The sequence below is a fragment of the Diabrotica undecimpunctata genome, chromosome 6, assembly GCF_040954645.1.
Source record: "Diabrotica undecimpunctata isolate CICGRU chromosome 6, icDiaUnde3, whole genome shotgun sequence".
NCBI classification, from domain to species: Eukaryota; Metazoa; Arthropoda; class Insecta; order Coleoptera; family Chrysomelidae; genus Diabrotica; species Diabrotica undecimpunctata.
Genome location: NC_092808.1, coordinates 63,861,617 through 63,880,979, shown reverse-complemented (window position 1 = coordinate 63,880,979; position 19,363 = coordinate 63,861,617). Strand labels below are relative to the sequence as shown.

Here is a 19,363-nt window from a genome sequence, read left to right as displayed (position 1 = left end):
ACACTTTGCAACCGCTATCAGTTTCAATGCACAATCTACCATATTTGATTTCAAATTGTGATTACACTTTCCAAAATACAGAACTTCCCCAAATCTGGCCTGCTCCAATTCACCCCAATAATAATTTAAAAACTTATTTTCAAACGTTTGAAAATTATCCAAATCACCTTCAATACTGGCAAACCAAATTGCCGCATTGAAATATAGCCAAAAAAGTGTTAATTATTTAACCCACTTTAATTAAAAAATGATACAGATTTTTTAAGTTTTAAGCACTGTAGCGAATTCTGAACTGTTACAACTTAATGACCTTGATTAATTAGCTAATCAGTCAGCGTCTTCACTGGAACTGTCTTCATCATTGGAATCTCCCGCCAAATCGATGATAATCCTACTTTCATTTTCATCATATGTGACCATTTTTGCCCAGTCGTCCTGAAAAACAAACACATAGATAAGACAGAAAACCAAAGTCACCGATGTGGTGCAAAAATCATTAAAGTTGAAATGGGAATACGCTGGACATGTAGCTAGGAGCGATCTAAACAAATGGCACAGATCAATTTTAACCTGGAGACCATACCAACACAAAAGACCCAGAGGCAGACCTCCTATGAGATGGACAGATGATCTGAAAAGGACTGCCGGACAAAATTGGCTACAAGTAGCGTACAATAAAAAACAATGGAAAGGAAAAGAGGCTTATGTTCAGATGTGGACGTGAGTGGCTAGACGAAGAAGAAGAAGAAGAAGAAGAGTCCTGAATTAATTTTTCAGTATGGTTAACACAACTCGCCCACACTGCAGGTGTTGCCTCAGCTAATGCATCGCCTCAAACTTTTTTAACTGTTTCATCTCCACGTCCATGTTCTCCAATATGACGATCATAGTATTGTTTAGAAATGCCCCAGACCAACTCAATCGGATTATCTCGGAGGCAATCTCAAAACCTGATGCCCATGTTCTTGGAGTAGCTCGTCTATAACGTACCTGGTGTTTGGTGGTTTATTCTGGCGACAAAGACTCAATAGCTCTGTCTTGCCCGAATCGTCGTCAAAAATTATTTTTTTCGCTCGTAACCATTCTTGTAAGTCCGATTTTTTCCAACTGGCATTCGGTAACTTTTCTATTAAAGAGCTATGGTATGAGGCATTATCCATAATAATTAGAGATGGTTCCTCCAACATTGGTATCAGCTTTTCGGAGACCCACTTTTTAAAAGACTCGTTATCCATAGAATCATGATAGTCTGCACTCTTCGATTTCGTAGAAAACGGTAATCCAGCATCTTTAACAAATCCTTGCCTACTTCAGGCATGTAAAACAACAAAGCGTTTACCTGTATTTTCGTGTCCTTTTCTGATGGTTTTCATACAATCATTTTACCAAGTACGTTTATATGCCCCTTTTAGGAATATCCATGTTTCATCTAAAAAAACGAACTGAAGTGAGCTTGGACTTAAAAAATTTCTCATATAATGCCTCAAAAAATACAGTCGTTTGGAGACAATACATGGTTTCTCACATAGCACTCGTCTACTATTTTCTAGTTTGTATGAAAACCCACAATTTTTCATAAGACGCCACAAACTTGTATCAGAACCGTCATAGAGATGCTTGTTTCTTAATTGTGTATTTAGAACTTAAATTGTAACGTGCTCTCCTTTTGCTTTCATGCCATACAGTACATTTCTAATCTCTCCTTTTATAGTATCGCTGACATCATTAGTCTTTTTTTTTTGTACATTACGTGACTCTCCTGGTGTAGTAAGAGCTGCCCCTGTCTTGTATTCACTCTTTATTCTTGTCACTGTGCGAAGACTGATTTTCAAAGCGTCCGCTACTCGTTCATGTACCGATGATAACGAAAGCAAAGGTCCGTTGTTTTCTTTTTCTTTTTAAAATATTCCAATAAATGAACTACACATTGTCGCATTTCTCCTGTTATCGTTTTTCCCGGCATTTTTTTTTATTAAATAGAACAATTAATTATTCACAACAAAAAATAATAAGTAAAACTGTTCGGAACAAATTCCAACAATGACTGACTAAAATCGACTAAAACAACATAAAATATCAATGGTAATTGCTACAATTATAAACCTATTAGCCAGTTCATTCAAAAACAATGCCACAAGTCATTATTGCAATGGGTATCGGAAGAGAGAGAGTTAATTTATAATAAACTGGAATTTTTAAGGTGTCGAGAGTATTATTTTATGTAATGGAATTCCACACCGTAAGAGCTCAAACTATTAATTAATTAAAAACTGTTTACTTATAAAAATTATTTCATCAGCTATTTCAAACCTGCACAGATCAGGGTAATGTTAAAAAAAACACGTCACTGCCAGCTATCTGTATTAGTAAAGAGGCCGAACTTATCACCGACACCGTATCGGCCAAACGCATCGGTGTTATTGCTACAATACTGGGAGACGTGAGTGGTCTCTTCATTCCCTTCTCATCGCACTTTACCATGACGAACGTGACTCGCACAATTGAATTACGCATCTGTGTATCAGAGAGAGACGAATATTAAAAATTCCGTAGTAGCTTATTTCAGGCACGCGCCAAGAACGATGAAAACGAGTATACGAACCGTGGGTTTAGTATACACTTCCACTATTTATAATAATTCTTCTTTTTTCAATGAAAGAAGTATGTAGCTGTTAATCATCGAGCAAAAAGACAAAAGAGGAAATGTAAAGGTAGTGGGGGCAAAAATATTGTTAGACAGGAAGTGCCATCTTGAGAGGCCAAATTAAACAAGGAAAGAGAGTCTTTCCTTGTTTAAGAAATCAAATTTAGTTGGGTTATGTTATTATTTGTCCCAACTGTCACATGAAATCTTATTTATATTGAAGTTTTTTAACAATTGTTTCACATTTTAGACTGTTATCGTTAATATTTAATTAAAATTTTCTCGTCTAAGACACATTCTGAAAACTATTTTATAGCTACTGTTAATAAGTGTCGGAAAATTTAAATTTGGCGCATTCGCATTTCCGGATATGTCGGCCATCAGAGGCCACTTTTTTGGTCGCCTTTTCATAACGATTAGATTCCCTCTTTTGTCTTTTTGCTCGATGCTGTTAATACTGTGAGCTAGGAACTTTTGTGTTGTAGGTTTCCAGCTATGAATCTGTCAAAATATGCTCGAGTTGAGCGAATGGACCTTATCAAATTTACTGTTTTCTGTAGATTTTATTTTACATCTGAAACATAGTAGCTCTAAATAAAGGAGCGTATTAAACTGGTTGCATACCCAAGAGGGTACAATTATAGTGGATCATCCAAATAGTATATAATCAGATTGCGTTGACTTTTTTATATAATATGTTTAAGTAAATACGTTAAATATAAATTGTTATATTATGTCGTGTTTGGTTTTGCCATGTGTGACAGAGAACGAAACAAAAATACTAGTAAAATTTCTATTCCTCTTACGTATAGTAAAATTTGATGTATACAAGATAATATAGTCTAATAGTATATTATATTGATGAGAAATACATAATATAGGCCTTTTTAGACCATTACAATTAGCTTAAACCAGGTCTAAATTTCAGATTTTACCAAATACCAGATACACTTTGAATAATAAGAGCAAGTAAAATTCTTTTTACTTTCTCGTAAACAACTCCACAACGGTGGTTTAGTGTGCTATGTCCACAACTTAAATTGACAACAATGAGCAATACCAATTATACACTTTAAATACGATTCATAAACAGTTCATAAATCGAAATTTGACCAATTTGGTCTCAAAGTTTATTCTCTAAATTTTCAACAAATTTTCAACAAATTCATCGAATGATGAATGATATCGTAGTAGTTCAAGTAACGACTATGAATAAAATCGAATATTATTTGTCGATGATAGATATGTTGTCACAAAGAAAATAAAAATTTATATAACTTATATAATTCCTTTAACGTAATGCTAACGTGTTTTCGGTGTTGTCTATATGTTCATTATTTGTATCACATAACACATAAGAATGGTGAAATTATTATAATTTGTTCATTCGCTTTACACAGAGAAATAGTTTTGTAAATCGAAATATCATAAATAATCAGATAACATTTTCTACAGGACACAATAAATTTGATTTACATTTTGATCTCAAATAATGATAATTATAAATCTAAGGCTCAGCTTTACTGTAATATCGTCCTTAGAATTTTATATTTTTTCATATTCTTACACTGTTAAATCGAAAAACATACATAATCATTTCAAATAGACATTTCACAATCGATTCGTGATCAACTTTACAATCGAAATATTCCGGTTCACTCACTCGCACACAAACTTCATTTTCATTCATACTGTGCTGCCAGAAAATGACAACTGTATCACTATGTAATATAATTTCATTCAACTTCGAAGTTTTTTGTAGCAATTACGTGATAAGTGTTCAAGTGTCTAAATGATCATGTAAATACTATGTATACTGTTTAATTGTTTGTTTAAATATAAGTGAAAAACATTCTACAAAATGGCAGGTCGCAATCGTTCTGTTCAACACAAAAACTTTTCAACAATATTTTCAAAGCTACAAGGGGCCTTTTCCGACGTGGTAACGCACCCGAAATACGCGACCGATAAACGAACTCTCGATAAAACCTGGAAACTTATGGACAAAGTGGTAAAGTTGTGTCAACACCAAAAAATGAACCTCAAAAACTCACCCCCATTTATTTTGGATATTCTTCCAGATACCTATCAGAGGTTAAGGCTGATTTACTCAAAATACGAGGATAACCTGCAGGCTTTACACTCTATTGAACATTTTAATATATTTATAATTAATTTAATGAGGAAGTGTAAGCAAGCAATTAAACTTTTTAAAGAGGGAAAAGAGAAGATGTTTGATGAAAATTCTCATTACCGAAGAAATTTAACAAAACTTAGTTTAGTGTTTAGTCATATGTTGAGTGAACTAAAAGCACTTTTTCCTAATGGTGTATTTGCTGGTGATTTGTTTAGGATAACTAAATCAGATGCTGCTGATTTCTGGAGGATAAATTTTGGCAACAGGTAAGATGGTACACATGAGTAAATGTTATATTGAGTATAATGAGACTATAATACTTACTGAAATAGGTAAACGTTAACATATATGTTTCAACCCCTTTAGTTTATTCCTTATGCTCAGCTTGTTTTATCCTGATTATAATATTGAAATATTTGTTGTTTAACTTTTTCATTTTTAGCATGTTTCTTTATTTCAGTTCCAATTCTGTTGTTCCTGTGTTGTGTGTTCATAGAATCTTAGTTCTTCTCTTAGGGCCAATTTTATGTTTGCATAAGTTCAGTTGGTTATTTTTTATCCTTTCGTGTTTTTGAAATGTTTTTTATATCCTTTTATATCTTTAATATTATGATGTTATAATAGCCACTTTCTACTATTAGCTTCAGAAACAAGACCATAACCAATTTATTTAAATTTAAATGGAGAAGTTTTTTAAGGGACCTGGTGTTACTAAATAGTATGGGGGTTGTATCAGTTTGAAAGTAAGATAAGTAGTATGTGTAAAAAAATTAAAATAGGTACGTTCCTAAATATCTCAGGTTATTGCCTCCTGAAAATTGTTAAATCAAAATGTCAAAATCACAACAATAACAGTCTATGCTGCTACTACTCTTAAACTTTTGTATTAAAGTAGTTGTTAGTCATTTTAATAGGTCAGAAAGCTGGTATGCTGGTACACTCTCTCAATGTGAGTAGGTTTATGGTTCAAGCCACACACTAGCCAAAAAAATAATTGACCACTAATATTGGTTGTTCTTTTTTCAATTGTAATTCCCTAAGTAAATATTGATCAACACATTCTAACTGCCCATTCTACAGACAATTTGAAACTAATGTAATCAATCCACTTTTTTGTCATAAAATTTGTTATGTTGTCATGTTGCAATTCTTTTTGGTACATTAATAGGTACATACTTAATCCATAAGCCTTACTTACCCTTATAGGTGTAAGGCATTCAAGGTTTTGGAGTAGAAGCCTCTCAAAATTCTGTGGTTCTTGGCCATTGATTCTGCTTCTCTCTTCTATTCTTTCTTTTCTAGTGCTGATATTTGAGTGCCTGTCTGTCTGCCTATGTTATTGTTGACTCTCCAAAATCTGTTGCCAATACATTGCCATTTTTTCTCGAATATTTAAATTCATTTAAGTACATCTTCTATTTGTTTTTCATTTTCTTTTTGTTATTTTAGTTTTATTGATTTTTTAATATTCTGGTTTTCTCTGTTTATTCTGATACTAATCATGTAGAAATAATGAGTCGACTAAGTACTTAATATCTAGTTTTTTGCATGTTGATACTGCTTTTAGTAAGCAGGCAGATATCTTCTAATTGGTTGTACAAATTCCATGTAATGTAATTTTTTATTATCCTGGCTACCATGATTAGTAACAATGTGATTGTACTCTAACTGTGTATGGCTATTTTTTCTGTGATTCCTGTGTTCCTGTTTGGCTCTATATCCAAGAGAATAATTTGCTCAAGTTAATGGCTTTTTTTATGTGTGTATAATAGCTGAGTTTCAAGTAAGTGATTGTATTGGTCCTGGGCTTTTATAGTCCCTTCAATGATGTATAGGCACCCCATACCATTGGCCGAGATTAATAAAATTGAATAATAGCTATTCTTCTTCTTCTTAATAGCTATTCTTCTTCTTCTTCTGGTTCCTATCCGTTTCGGATGTTGGAAATCATATTGGCAATCATGACTTTGCTCGCTGCGGCTCGAAACAGCTCCGTTGAGGTTTTTTTTATCGGGATACCACCCAATTCAATATATACACAAAGTATTACAAGTATTATCTAGTGATACAATAATTACAAAGATATAGCAAATATGTATGAAAAGAATTGGCGATGCAGCCATATAGAAAAAAAAAAAACAAATATTAAAACTATATAAAGCACATACCAAATACAAATCACATAAAATTACAAAATTTTTTTAAACACATTCTACAGACATTTTCCGAAGCGCACAGCAACAAATCAAAGTCTATTCTATTTCCATTTAGAATGATTCTACTCAGTGGAGAATGCCTACCAAAGTTAGAGCGATGAAATTTAATTGCAAAATTATGAGATGTTCTAGTAACTCTAGAGGGAACATTAAAGTCGATTAGAGACAGTAGATCATTGCAATTAATTTTTGAATTCAGTAGTTTATGAAGAAACAAAACATCAGCATATATCCGTCTGGAAGATAGCCTAGGAAGGTTTAATGTATTTCTAATTTCTGAGTAGGAATGGTCGCTTAAAGGTTTGTGTAATTTAAAACTTAAGTACCTAATGAATTTATTTTGGACTTTTTCAAGCTTGGCTATAAGTATGGACTTCATAAGTGGGTGACCAAACGACTGAGCAATACTCAAGAACAGATCTTACTAGGGAAATGTAAATCAGTCTGATGGAATTAATGTTATGCAAACATCTAGAGGTTCTAATAATGAAGCCTAACATTTTAAATGCCTGGTTATTCACATAATCAAAATGAGCACAAAAATTTAGTTTGGAATCTAATTGAACACCTAGATCTCTTACAGTTGAGACAGCCTTCAGTGGTTCTTCAGCTAATTTGTAATTATAAGAGAGGTTGTTAATTCTTCTACAGAAACTAATAAAGTGACATTTTCCAACATTAATGCTCATTTGGTTCCAATTGCACCATGCCATAATTTTGTTAATATCAATTTGGAGTTTTTCACAATCTGAGACGTCTTCGACAATTCTATAGATTTTTAAATCATCAGCAAATAGCAAAAATTTAGAGTTAATTTGAGATTTAATGTCATTAACAAATATATTAAAAAGGAAAGGCCCTAAGTGGCTTCCTTGTGGAACACCAGATGTTACGGAGATCTCACTAGATTGAAAGTGTTTAATTTTAACAAGTTGTATTCTGCTAGTTAGGTAACTACATAACCAGTTATACAGATTGCCTGTAAATCCAATAGTTTTAAGCTTGTTACACAACAATTTATGATTCACAGTGTCAAATGCTTTGGAGAAATCTGTATAAATAGCATCCACCTGTAGTCTCCTTTCCAAAGCATCCGATATGTATTGCGTGAAAAGTAAAAGATTTGTCGAAGTTGATCTACCTGAAAGAAAACCATGTTGCTCTTCAATTAGTACATTGCATAAAGGTGTTTTAATAGAGTCACATATTATACTTTCTAGTATTTTAGGAATAGAAGAAAGAATGCTTATTGGTCTGTAATTAGCTATGTTACTCCTGTCACCTGATTTATGAATAGGAACAATAAAACTAGATTTCCACAAACTTGGACAAATACCTGAATCAAGTGAATGAGAAAACAGAAAATATAAGGGATGGGTTAAAGTACATCTACATTTTTTTAATAGTATGGGTGGAATTCCATCTGGCCCTGAGCCCTTATAAATGTCCAAATTGGCTAATTTTTCAAATATGATTTCAATAGATACATTACAAGAATTTAGACTCACTGTTTTCTCATACTTTAAGATGGGCTGTATTAAATCATCATCATTTGCTCTGTAAATATTTTGAAAGCATTGCGCAAAGCTATTAACGATATCCGCACCATTATTAAGCATTGTGTTTTCAAAAAACATTGTGTTTGGTAGACCATTATTTTTGCGTTTGCTGTTAACAAAATTCCAAAAGTGCTTTACGTTTGAACTAATTCTAGATTCAGTTTGACTTATATAAATTTCATGACATGACCTGCTTAGTTCTTTGCATTTGGTTCTCAAGGAAGAGAAAAGTAGATAATCGTCCCAAGAATTTGTTTGTTTATATATCTTGTGAGCAATTTTTTTCCTAAATATTAATGATTTTAGGTCATTAGTTTTCTTGAACCATGTTCTTAAATTCCGCAGCCGTGATATTCTCCTTCTACCTGGTGCTGATTTCTCATAACGTGTCCCAGATATTGCAATTTTATGCGTTTGATCGTAAACACAATCTCTGGTTCCTTCTTAATTTTTTCTAGAACTTCCTTGTTCGTGATCCTTGCTATCCATGATATTCTCAGCATTCTTCTATAAAGCCACATCTCAAATGCTTCAAGTTTTTTAATAGTGGTGTCTGTAAGCGTCCATGCCTCCGCCCCGTACAACAACACAGAGAAAACATAGCATCTCAATAGCTATTAATCAACTTCAATGTTTAAAAAAATGTATTTAAGTAGATGACACAAGTTTTAGCTGTGTTTTTTGACCCATTGCAGTCTCTTCTTCTTTATGAGTCTTGACTATGGTTTTCCTGATATATCAATGCTGAACAGGTTCCTTTGGAAACATTAATTCCTTAATATTTTGTCATTGTAGTCAAATGTGCTACACTCAATTTACAGATCATAAGATTTCATGTCACATTTTCTAACAGAGCTTCTTCAAATGCATTGGTTTTATCAATGTTCATTTTTATTTTATCAACTACAGACTTCGAAGCACCTACAATCTACAGTATAACTCTCTGGGAATGTTTGGTGTGGAGTAATAAAGTCTGTATTTCTCTGCATTTTTTTGGATAAAATCTAAAGTCTTAGTCATACCTCATACTAAGAAATAATTTCAAATTTGAATCATTCTTTTCTGAAATATATTACAGGGTTATTTCAGTTAAAATATTACTTGTTAATTACATAGAACAGCAAACACAAAAAAAGTGGTACAGTAAGTAGGGAGTACTGTAGACTAGATTGAACCTTCACACTATGTTTTTTGCATTTTTAAATTTTAAATAATATTTTTAAAATTAAATAAAGTAATTTTATTAGTGTGGTGAATCCATAAAGTATTCAAATGAACAGATGATTCAAGTAAACAAAAAAATAATATTAAGAATTACATAAAACTGCTCTTAGTTAATATTCTTGTTAGATTTAATAAAATTGAAAATGTTTACATATTGTATAATCTCTCTCATCACATAACTGGACTATTCCAACTGTTTACATCTTCTTACCAAGGCACCTCTATAGTAGAAGTAACACTGTAAAATACGCTATATAGTACCGTTAAAAAGTACCTAATACATCATCATCATCATCATTTTGGCTTTACAACCCTGTGTGGGTCCTAGCCTCCCCAAGAATTTTTCTCCAGTCGTCCCTATCCATCGCCTTCCTCCGCCAAGCACGTATTTCCATATTTCTCATATCTTGGTCTATGTTATCTAGGAATCTTGTTCTGGGTCTTCCTCTTCTTCTTTGACCAATAGGTCTATCAAGGAGCGTTTTTCTAGCTGGGTCGGTTTGCTCCATCCGCATTACATGGCCTACCCACCTCAGACGTCCTATCTTTATGTGTTTTACGATATCTGGTTCCTGGTATATCCTATAGAGTTCGAAGTTGTATCGTCTTCTCCAGACACCATTTTCATTTACCGCTCCATAGATGCGCCTTAGTATTTTTCTTTCGAAACATCCTAACATGTTTTCATTGCTTTTTGTTAAAGTCCAGGTTTCTGAACCATATGTTAGGACTGGGCGTATTATTGTTTTGTAGAGTTTTACTTTTGTATTTCTTGATATAACTGTAGATTTAAAAAGGAGATTAAGCCCAAAATAGCATCTATTAGCCGTGCAAATTCTGCGGTTTATCTCTGAGGTAGTGTCATTTTCAGTATTGACGAGCGTTCCCAGGTATACAAATTCGTTAACTGCTTCGATGACGTCATTTTCTATAACAAGTGGCCGTAGTGTTTGTGGTTGCGTACCTATTTTCATGTATTTTGTTTTGTTGGTGTTTATTATTAAACCCATTTTTGTAGCCGCTTCCTTTAATGCTACGTACGCCTCTCGTGCTGCGTTTTCCGTTCTCCCAACAATATTGATATCATCAGCATATGCTAAGATTTGCACAGATTTGTTATATATTGAACCGGTAGTTGTGATTTGTGACGTACGTATTACTTTTTCCAGAGCTAGATTGAATAGTATACAGGAGAGTGGGTCTCCCTGACGTAGCCCGTTATTTGTTTTAAAAGGTTCAGAGAGTTCCCCCTGGATTCGTACTTTGCATTCAACTTTTTCAAGGGTTAGTTTGGTTAAACTTACCAACTGATTTGGTACTCCTAGGTCTATCATTGCTCTAAACAATTCTCTTCTATTTACAGAGTCGTAGGCTGCCTTGTAGTCTATAAATATGTGGTGCGTGTCTACGCCGTATTCCAGTGTTTTCTCTAGAATTTGTCTTAGGGTTGAAATCTGATGAATTGTTGATTTACCACCTCTGAAACCAGCCTGGTATTGTCCTATTATTCGCTCTGCATATGGTGCCATACGATGGCATAGTATATTGGAGAATATTTTATACGCTGCATTTAGGAGCGTAATTCCTCGATAGTTAGAGCATTCAAAGATATCACCCTTTTTGTGTATGGTGCAAAGTATTCCAATAGTACCTAATACAACACCAGTATAAAAGCTTCACTTAAAAAAATGTATTTAAAACTATTTACATTTTAAAAAAAATTATAAGATGTCACTATAATAACAGTAGATATCCAATTGTGTTTTCACCCCATATTTGATAAATATAAATAATACAGCATAACTGTGTTGACATTTATAAAAAATAGTAGTACAATTAAAAGCAACATCAAAAAAAGTATGACAACTATTGTTTTTACTTCAAATAACAATTTAACCTAGAAAATATGGAAATCTGTGCAGTGTTCATGTGTTACGCAGGGATTTTTGTCATTATATGACTATTCCTTTTTATTATTTAACACTGTTTAATATATTTTTATTATGTTTTATTTAAATAAGTACATTTATTAATTGAATGTTGATTGTTCTTATTAGTTTATTGCTTAATTGATAAATTGATAATGTCTCGATATTTACAAATCCTTTAAGTAAACCATTTTTATTTAATTTTTATTAATTATTATCCAATATTTAGCCATACGGCTCACACTCCCTCTAAGGGAAAAATTCACTCATTCCAGATATCTATGGTGTCAAAAGGATTGAGCTATGGTGGGACTCTTTCCGTGTGATTGAGTCCTAGGTGACTTGGTATGCTGGAGTATCTCCCAAAAATTTTCTTACACATCTGGACGTTGAGAGTAGTACAGCTTTCTGCATGATCTTGTAGAGATGTTCATTTGGACCTAGCTTTTTTATGTTTTCTAGGACATTCTTCGGAATGACTCCAGTAGTAGAGAGAATAATAGGTATTGTCTGGGTAGTTTCCATTCTCCACTGTCTTCGTATTTGAATTTCCAGATCCCTGTACTTGGCAATCTTTTCGTTGTAGTTAACACGTAAATTATTGGTGTTGAGTATCTCCACATCAATAAGTGTTGTTTGTCTACTAAGTTTATTAACTAGTATGAGATCTGGTCTATTATGTGCCACTGGTTGGTCTGTGAGCACAGTGCGGACCCAGTATAGCTTGTAGTTGTCATTTTCAAGCATTCTGTCAGGAACGTATTGATAATAAGGAAGATGGTCGCTTTGTCAACTAGTTCTTGGTGGATAATCTTTCCTACTGAGTCATGGTGTTCTTTATAATTAGTACCAACAAATGCCTGGAAGCCACCGGTAAGATGTTGGATGGTTTCTTGGGCTTGGCATCCATATCAGCATTTGTCATTTTGGACTTAAGGATCTTTAACAATATATTTCAGGTAATTATTATTATTATTGTTATCCAGATTTAGCCATACGGCTCACACTCCTTCTAAGTTGAAAATTAACTCATCCCAGATACCTATAGTATCAAAAGGATTGAGCACTGGTGGGACTCTTTTCATGTTATCAAGTACTAGGTGACTTGGTACATTGGTATATCTCCCAAAAATTTTCACATCCATCTGGACGTCGAAAGTAGCACAGCTTTCTGCATGATATTATATAGATGTTCATTGAGACCCAGCATTTTTATGTTTTATGTCACAGCCACCTAAAGTTACAAGCCGTGAAGTAAAAAAGGCAATGTCGCAACATATGATTAAAGTAGTCCTATGAAGGAGAAATGGTGGTCCGTTTCGTAACCAGAAATATTTTAAATAATAATTTATGGATCTCTTTTTAACATTGCACAAATAAGAGAAATTTTAATTAAATTTAATAAAATATGAAATGAACAAGTTAAACCTGTTAATAATAATATTTATTTTCCATACAAAGGTTAGAAATGTGTAGGAATAGTAAACATTTATAATTTTTAAAACCTAGAGTTCTAATTAATTGTAGGTAGTATCTAACAGATTAACAGAAAATACAGGTATGTACTTAGTATACAAGCCATAAAAACGCATACAGGAGAGTCATAAATCAATCATTATGAATTACAATATTCTTGTAAAGTATAAAAAACACTTTTAATTAGATACTTTTCTAGCTCAGTGCACAACTGTTTATGTCTCATTAGTTTTATTGATATTACAGTAACAAACGGAGAGGCTACATTAACACTGTAATCACTGTCATTAGTTAAACCAATTCCATTAGGCAACATTTTCCACTTCTCAGGCCAAATCATAAAGTTTTTCAAATAATTAACCTTTTTATCATTTGAAAAATTAAATACGGGAGTACAGTAATCATTAAGTTTGTGCTGACGAATTTATTTTGAACATTTACTACATTCCACCCTGTTTTAATAATTTTAAGAAAATTACCTGTACCTTATCTCTTATCGTTGCACCTTTACTGTAAACCCTTTTTTACGTATATCTCATCTATAAATAAACCCACAATTTTTTTTCTGTCTTAAAGAGTTGACATTCTTTGTGTTAGGTAATGCTGATTATTTACATTTCACTTGGAGCAATATTTAAGGAAGAAGGTATTTGGTGGAAATGTCTTTTTGAAGGAAGTAAAAGGTATGCCCTTAAATTATTATAAGTGGATGGAGACTGATTTATAAACAGATAGAGAGAATAGCAAAATATTAATACCATATTGTGTTCTATTCTGAAGCATCAAATGTAAATAATCTTTAATTAATTGTAACATGTCTTGATATTTATTGACATCTTCTGCAACTAACCAAGCAGAGCAAATATTTTTGTGGGCATTTTTTACAAAAAAAGTAAAATCTGTGCTAAATGTGTGTGTAAAATCAGAATATGAATGAGGAACGTACTGAGTTAGGATATTTTATAGTCGAGACCATCTTTCTAATTTACCATCTGTCACAATCCATTTTAAATCGTTATTACTTAACAAATTTTCACCTATATATCCAGTATCTTCTAAATTTTTAGAAATTTCAACACTACTTAATATCTTTAGACCAATGTCATATGAGTCACTACATTCTTGAATGTTTAAAAAATAAAAATAGTCACTATCATTCGTCACTTTTTGATTCCACCCATTTAAAGTCATGTTCATGCTGCATTTGTCAATAAAGTTATCAAAGGAGTCTATTAAATCTTGTTTGAGAAAGTCTTTTTCCAGTTGTTCCAATTTGTGGTTATTTCTATCAAAGTCATATTGTTGTCTTTCACATGGATCACTTATATCTATAGGTTTAGAAATAGATATATGCCGGAAGATTGGGGAAAATCCTAGAAATAGCATTTAATTTTAGTTTTTTAGACACAACATGGCCCCTCTTTGTCTTTCCATGTATGATGAACTATAATATCTTCAGAATGAAAACGCTTAGCACACACAACAGAAGATTTTGTTGGGGTATAATTGTCTCATTTGATAGCTTTTAACCACTTATCACATAATTGTTTATCTTTTGGGAAAGAAAATGTGCTTACAGGCCCTTCCTGCTTCAGAATGTGTGTGTAATTACTTTTACATCGAGGTACACAACAATGTCTTGGCATCTATAAATGAAAAGAACAATATATTTAAGCTTTTGTGGCATTTCAACTATTACAATATTAACCAGAGAATAAACCCACAGTTGTTGCAAAAACTGTGATTTCATTGCCCAAAGGGTTAATATAACAAAAGAATTAAAAATTACCTAAATACATACTAAGAATAATGAAATTCCACACCTAACCTAACAATGTTTATACTTACATTTAAGTTTATTTCAACCTGTAGTACAATATCAATAATTAGTTGAGTAAACAACTAACTTAATAAATAACTTAAATAACTGACTAGACACATAAAGGCACTTAATATTAATTAAAAAAATATAATATACAAATATTTATCAATTCACTGTAATCATCTGTCCACATTCAAACAGGACTACCCATAGATGTTGCCAAATTTCTACTTCATGGCTGGTAACTTTAGGTGGCTGTGTTTATGTTCATTGAGACCTAGCTTAACACGCAGATTATTGTTGTTAGGTATCGCCACATCGCTTAGTGTTATTTGTCTCGTTAGTTTATTAACTATAATAGCATGAGATCTGGTCTATTATGTGCTACAATTTGGTCTGTGAGCACAGTGTGATCCCAGTATAGCTTATAGTTGTCATTCTCAAGCATACTCTCAGGAACATATTGATAATATGGGAGATGGTTTGTTTTTAGAAGTTCCAGTTTAAAAGCTATCTCTTGATGAAGAATCTTCCCTAACGAGTCATGCTGTTCTTTTTATTCAGTTGCAGCAAATGACTGGCAGCTTTCCATAAGATATTGGATGGTTTCTTGAGCTTGACATCCATATCGGCATTTGTCATTTTGGACCTGAGAGTCTTTGACGATATATTTCATGTAATTTTTGGTTGGTATAACCTGATCCTGAATGGCGAGTAATGAATAATAAATAATAATAATAACAAATATTATAATTATTATTATTATTATTTACCAATTATCCTTATCCTTATTATCATTTTAATTATTATTATACAAAAATTATCTTAACAAATCACTTTGGATGAATACTTAAATGGCAATTGCTTTTTTTGTTTCATTGCTTTGTTAATTTTTCTCCTTATGTTAATAAACATTACATGCAAATATTTATATAGAACCATGCAGCATAAAATAGTTTTTTCATCCAAAAAGATTATATCAAAATTTTATGTTTTTAATTTTTGTTACCAAAATATCCTTTCTTGAAGTTTCAAATATTTTTTTTTGCTGTTCTTTTATTCTTTAAGCTGTCTTAACAGACCTCTCTAACATTGAAACTCACCCTAGTAAATTCTTTTTTTTTATTTTAATTTTTCCAATAACCCCTTTACATATGGTATTGTCATCTTCAAATCCTTTCTTATGATCATTTCTAGATTGCTTGTGGTGTTTCCATCTAAATTCCGTGTTTATAAATGAAAATGGATAATCATTTTCTGGTAAAACCTTTGTTAGCAGGTTTTTTTCTTCCTGAAATGCATTTCCATTAGAACAGCTGTTTTGGGCTCTATCATATAAAAACATTTTTATAATTGTGATCTATTCAAAACCTCTTTCAAATAACATAATCATTTATATAAGAATCCTCACAATTAAACCCATTTTTCATGAACCAAGAATAAGTTTTTACTGGAAAAAAGCCGCAACACAGCAGGCAAGGAAAGCCTTCCTTGCCTGCTGTGTTGAGGTATGGTGGTGTTTAATCCAGTCACGGACCAGATATTGTAAATCTTTTTGCAGAATATTTTTCTACAGTATACTCCACTCAAATATGTGACATACCCAGTGACTCACCTTCACTTAATCTTACTGCCTTGACTGGTTTCACATAACTATATTTGATATGTATTTAAAATTATCAGAACTGGATGTGAATAAGGGTCCTGGTCCTGATGGATTTCCTCCCAGGTTTCTCAAGAATTGTTGTTTTATATTATAAAGACCTCTTTTTCACATTTTTAATCTATCCTTAAATAAAGGTGAATTTCCAGAATGCTAGAAAAATAGTTTTTTAACACCTATTTTTAAAGCGGGAGATAATTCATTGTTGAATGATTACAGGCCCATTAGTATAATTTGTCTAATACCTAAGATGTTTGAATGTTTTGTATGTGACTATCTTAAAACTTCACTTGAAAAACAGCTAGTAGACCCACAATTTGGATTTCGGAATAGCAGATCAACTGAATGTAATACGGACTGTGTTTTTGGACTTAATGAGGAGAGCCATGCAGAGAGGCTGTAGGGTACATGCACTATACACTGATTTCTCCAAGGCCTTTGATCAGGTCAACCATAATATTTTAATTGTTAAACTTAAAAAAATGGATGTTAATGAGTCACTTCTTAGATGGCTGAGAACATACTTGATTGACTAAGTTCAGATGGTGCATATCAGGGATTTTGTTTCCAGTGAGATTAAAGTTCATTCAGGAGAACCCAAGGTTATCATTTGGGACCCCCTTTATTTAACATATTCTTCAATGATATACACCACTGCATCCTTGAGTTCACCTCTTCTTTTGCGGATGATCTAAAGTTCTACACAATTATCAATAATACAGAAGATTGTGTTAATCTTCAACATGATCTTGATTGGTTGAGTGAGTGGTGTGTGTTGAATGTCATGGCTCTGAACACATCCAAGTGTCATGCTGTTTCTTTTGGATGATCGAGAGACCCAATGGAATATAATTATAATATACAGAACATTCTTGTTGACTGGGTTACTGAAATTCATGATCCTGGAATTAATCTAGACTCTAAACTTTTATGTGAATGTGAATCACATTATATGTCAATAATTTCCAAGTCTTTACAAATGCTTGGCTTTATAAAAAGATTCACTACAGACTTTCCGAATATTGAAGCAATTACATTACTATATTGTTCTTTACTTAGACCTCATCTAGAGTATTATTTTTGTGTATGGTGTACATCTTATAATATTTACATATCAAACATTGAGACAGTTCAACACAAGTTCTTGAAATATGTAGCATATAAACAGGGTATACCTTTTGAATTAAATCAAGTAAATTATGATCAAATTGAAACCCAACTTGGTATTCTCTCATTGTATAACCGACAATTAATTAAAGATGCAAAGATGCTTTATGGCATAATTAATTCTATAGTCTTCTGTCCTCAGCTACTTGAGCAGATTGGTCTGCATGTACCTGTCCGTAGAACATGATTAAACCCAACTTTTTATGTTCCTTTTCACAGAACCCACTATGCATATAATAATTTTTTATCTCGAGCACTAAGATGGGCAAATATTTTTGCAGATCTAGATTTTTTTGCAACAAAAGCCGAATTCATTTTTGGTCTCAGGCATGTGTTTATTTGAGTGGCTATGGAATAGGTCGTTGTAATATGTAAAACTAAATTACGTGATTACGTATTTTGTTTTATTGTATACATTGTAAACATTGTTAATCTTATTGGGCAGCAGCCCATTGAAAATAAATAAATAAATAAATTTATGTTTTAAAATAACATAAGTACATATAAAGTTAGAGTTTGATATTATTGACAGTAAACTAAATGTAAGGCCAAATACTTACCATGTCGGGATATATAGATTTAATGAGGTGGCATTTGGCCTATTCCACTGCGTCCATTTCAGATCTATTGTGCTCCACCAAGTCGGGATAGTATCATATGTTTTTTTCCTCATGAGTTTTTTTCTCATGAGTTTTTTCCCTCATTTATCCTCATGATTTAGGATCATTAACTGGATAATTTTACTGTCATCATTGCATGTGGTTGTCTTTTTAAATACAAATCGCATGCTATGATTTTTCTGACAGCTATTCTTAAGTTAACATTGATTTTACGTAATTGAATTTACTATCTTCCAATACAGTCGTCCCAGGAACGCAACTAATATTATCACTCATCATTTTAAAGTCATCTACTTTAAAATGTATATTTTGTATAGGTATACAAAATATGCCAGGATCCGGAGATCATAACGTTTTTTAAAACAGGACAGCTGCGTTGGATGAGACATGTGGAAAGAATGGAAAAAGGCGAAATAACAAACAAAATCTTTAAACAAGTGCCAGTAGATAAAAGAACATTAAAGAACCTTAAAAATAAAAGACTGGAGAAAAAAAAGCATAAAATAGATCAGAATAAAGAAGAATCCTGGAACAGGCCAAGAACCAAAAAGGGTTGTCGGACCAGTGATGATGATGACTTTAAAATATATAATATATGTCTGAATTGTCAATATGAATGAGTTAGATATTAAAAAGATTAAAAATGTTCTCTTTGAATATTGGTAACCAGATCGTACAGCAATGATATAATTTGCACCTAATTATGGTCAAACCATAACCCATAGCGAGCGTTTAATTTTTGAGTAACAACTAGTAAACGAGTAAACAACGAGTAAAAATAAACTATCACCTGCCTTGCCTATTGCAACCAATTACACTTCCTGGTCCAACATTCAGTTGGCTGGTCAACATCTTCCTCAGGACACTCACGTAGTCCTTGTTTCAAGTATGGATCAGTATGTTCCCT

The 19,363-nt window shown here is 32.5% G+C and overlaps 1 protein-coding gene across 1 annotated transcript in view; it reads left to right on the top strand.

Moving 5' to 3' along the window:
- Nucleotides 1–4,320: 4,320 nt before the first annotated feature.
- Nucleotides 4,321–19,363, top strand: part of Cbl (E3 ubiquitin-protein ligase CBL) — a 242,503-nt gene continuing 227,460 nt past the window's right edge. The window contains exon 1 of the mRNA XM_072534757.1: nt 4,321–5,047. Within this exon, the coding sequence (XP_072390858.1) occupies nt 4,506–5,047 (542 nt within the window). The 5' untranslated portion in view covers nt 4,321–4,505. The remainder of the gene's footprint in view (nt 5,048–19,363) is intronic.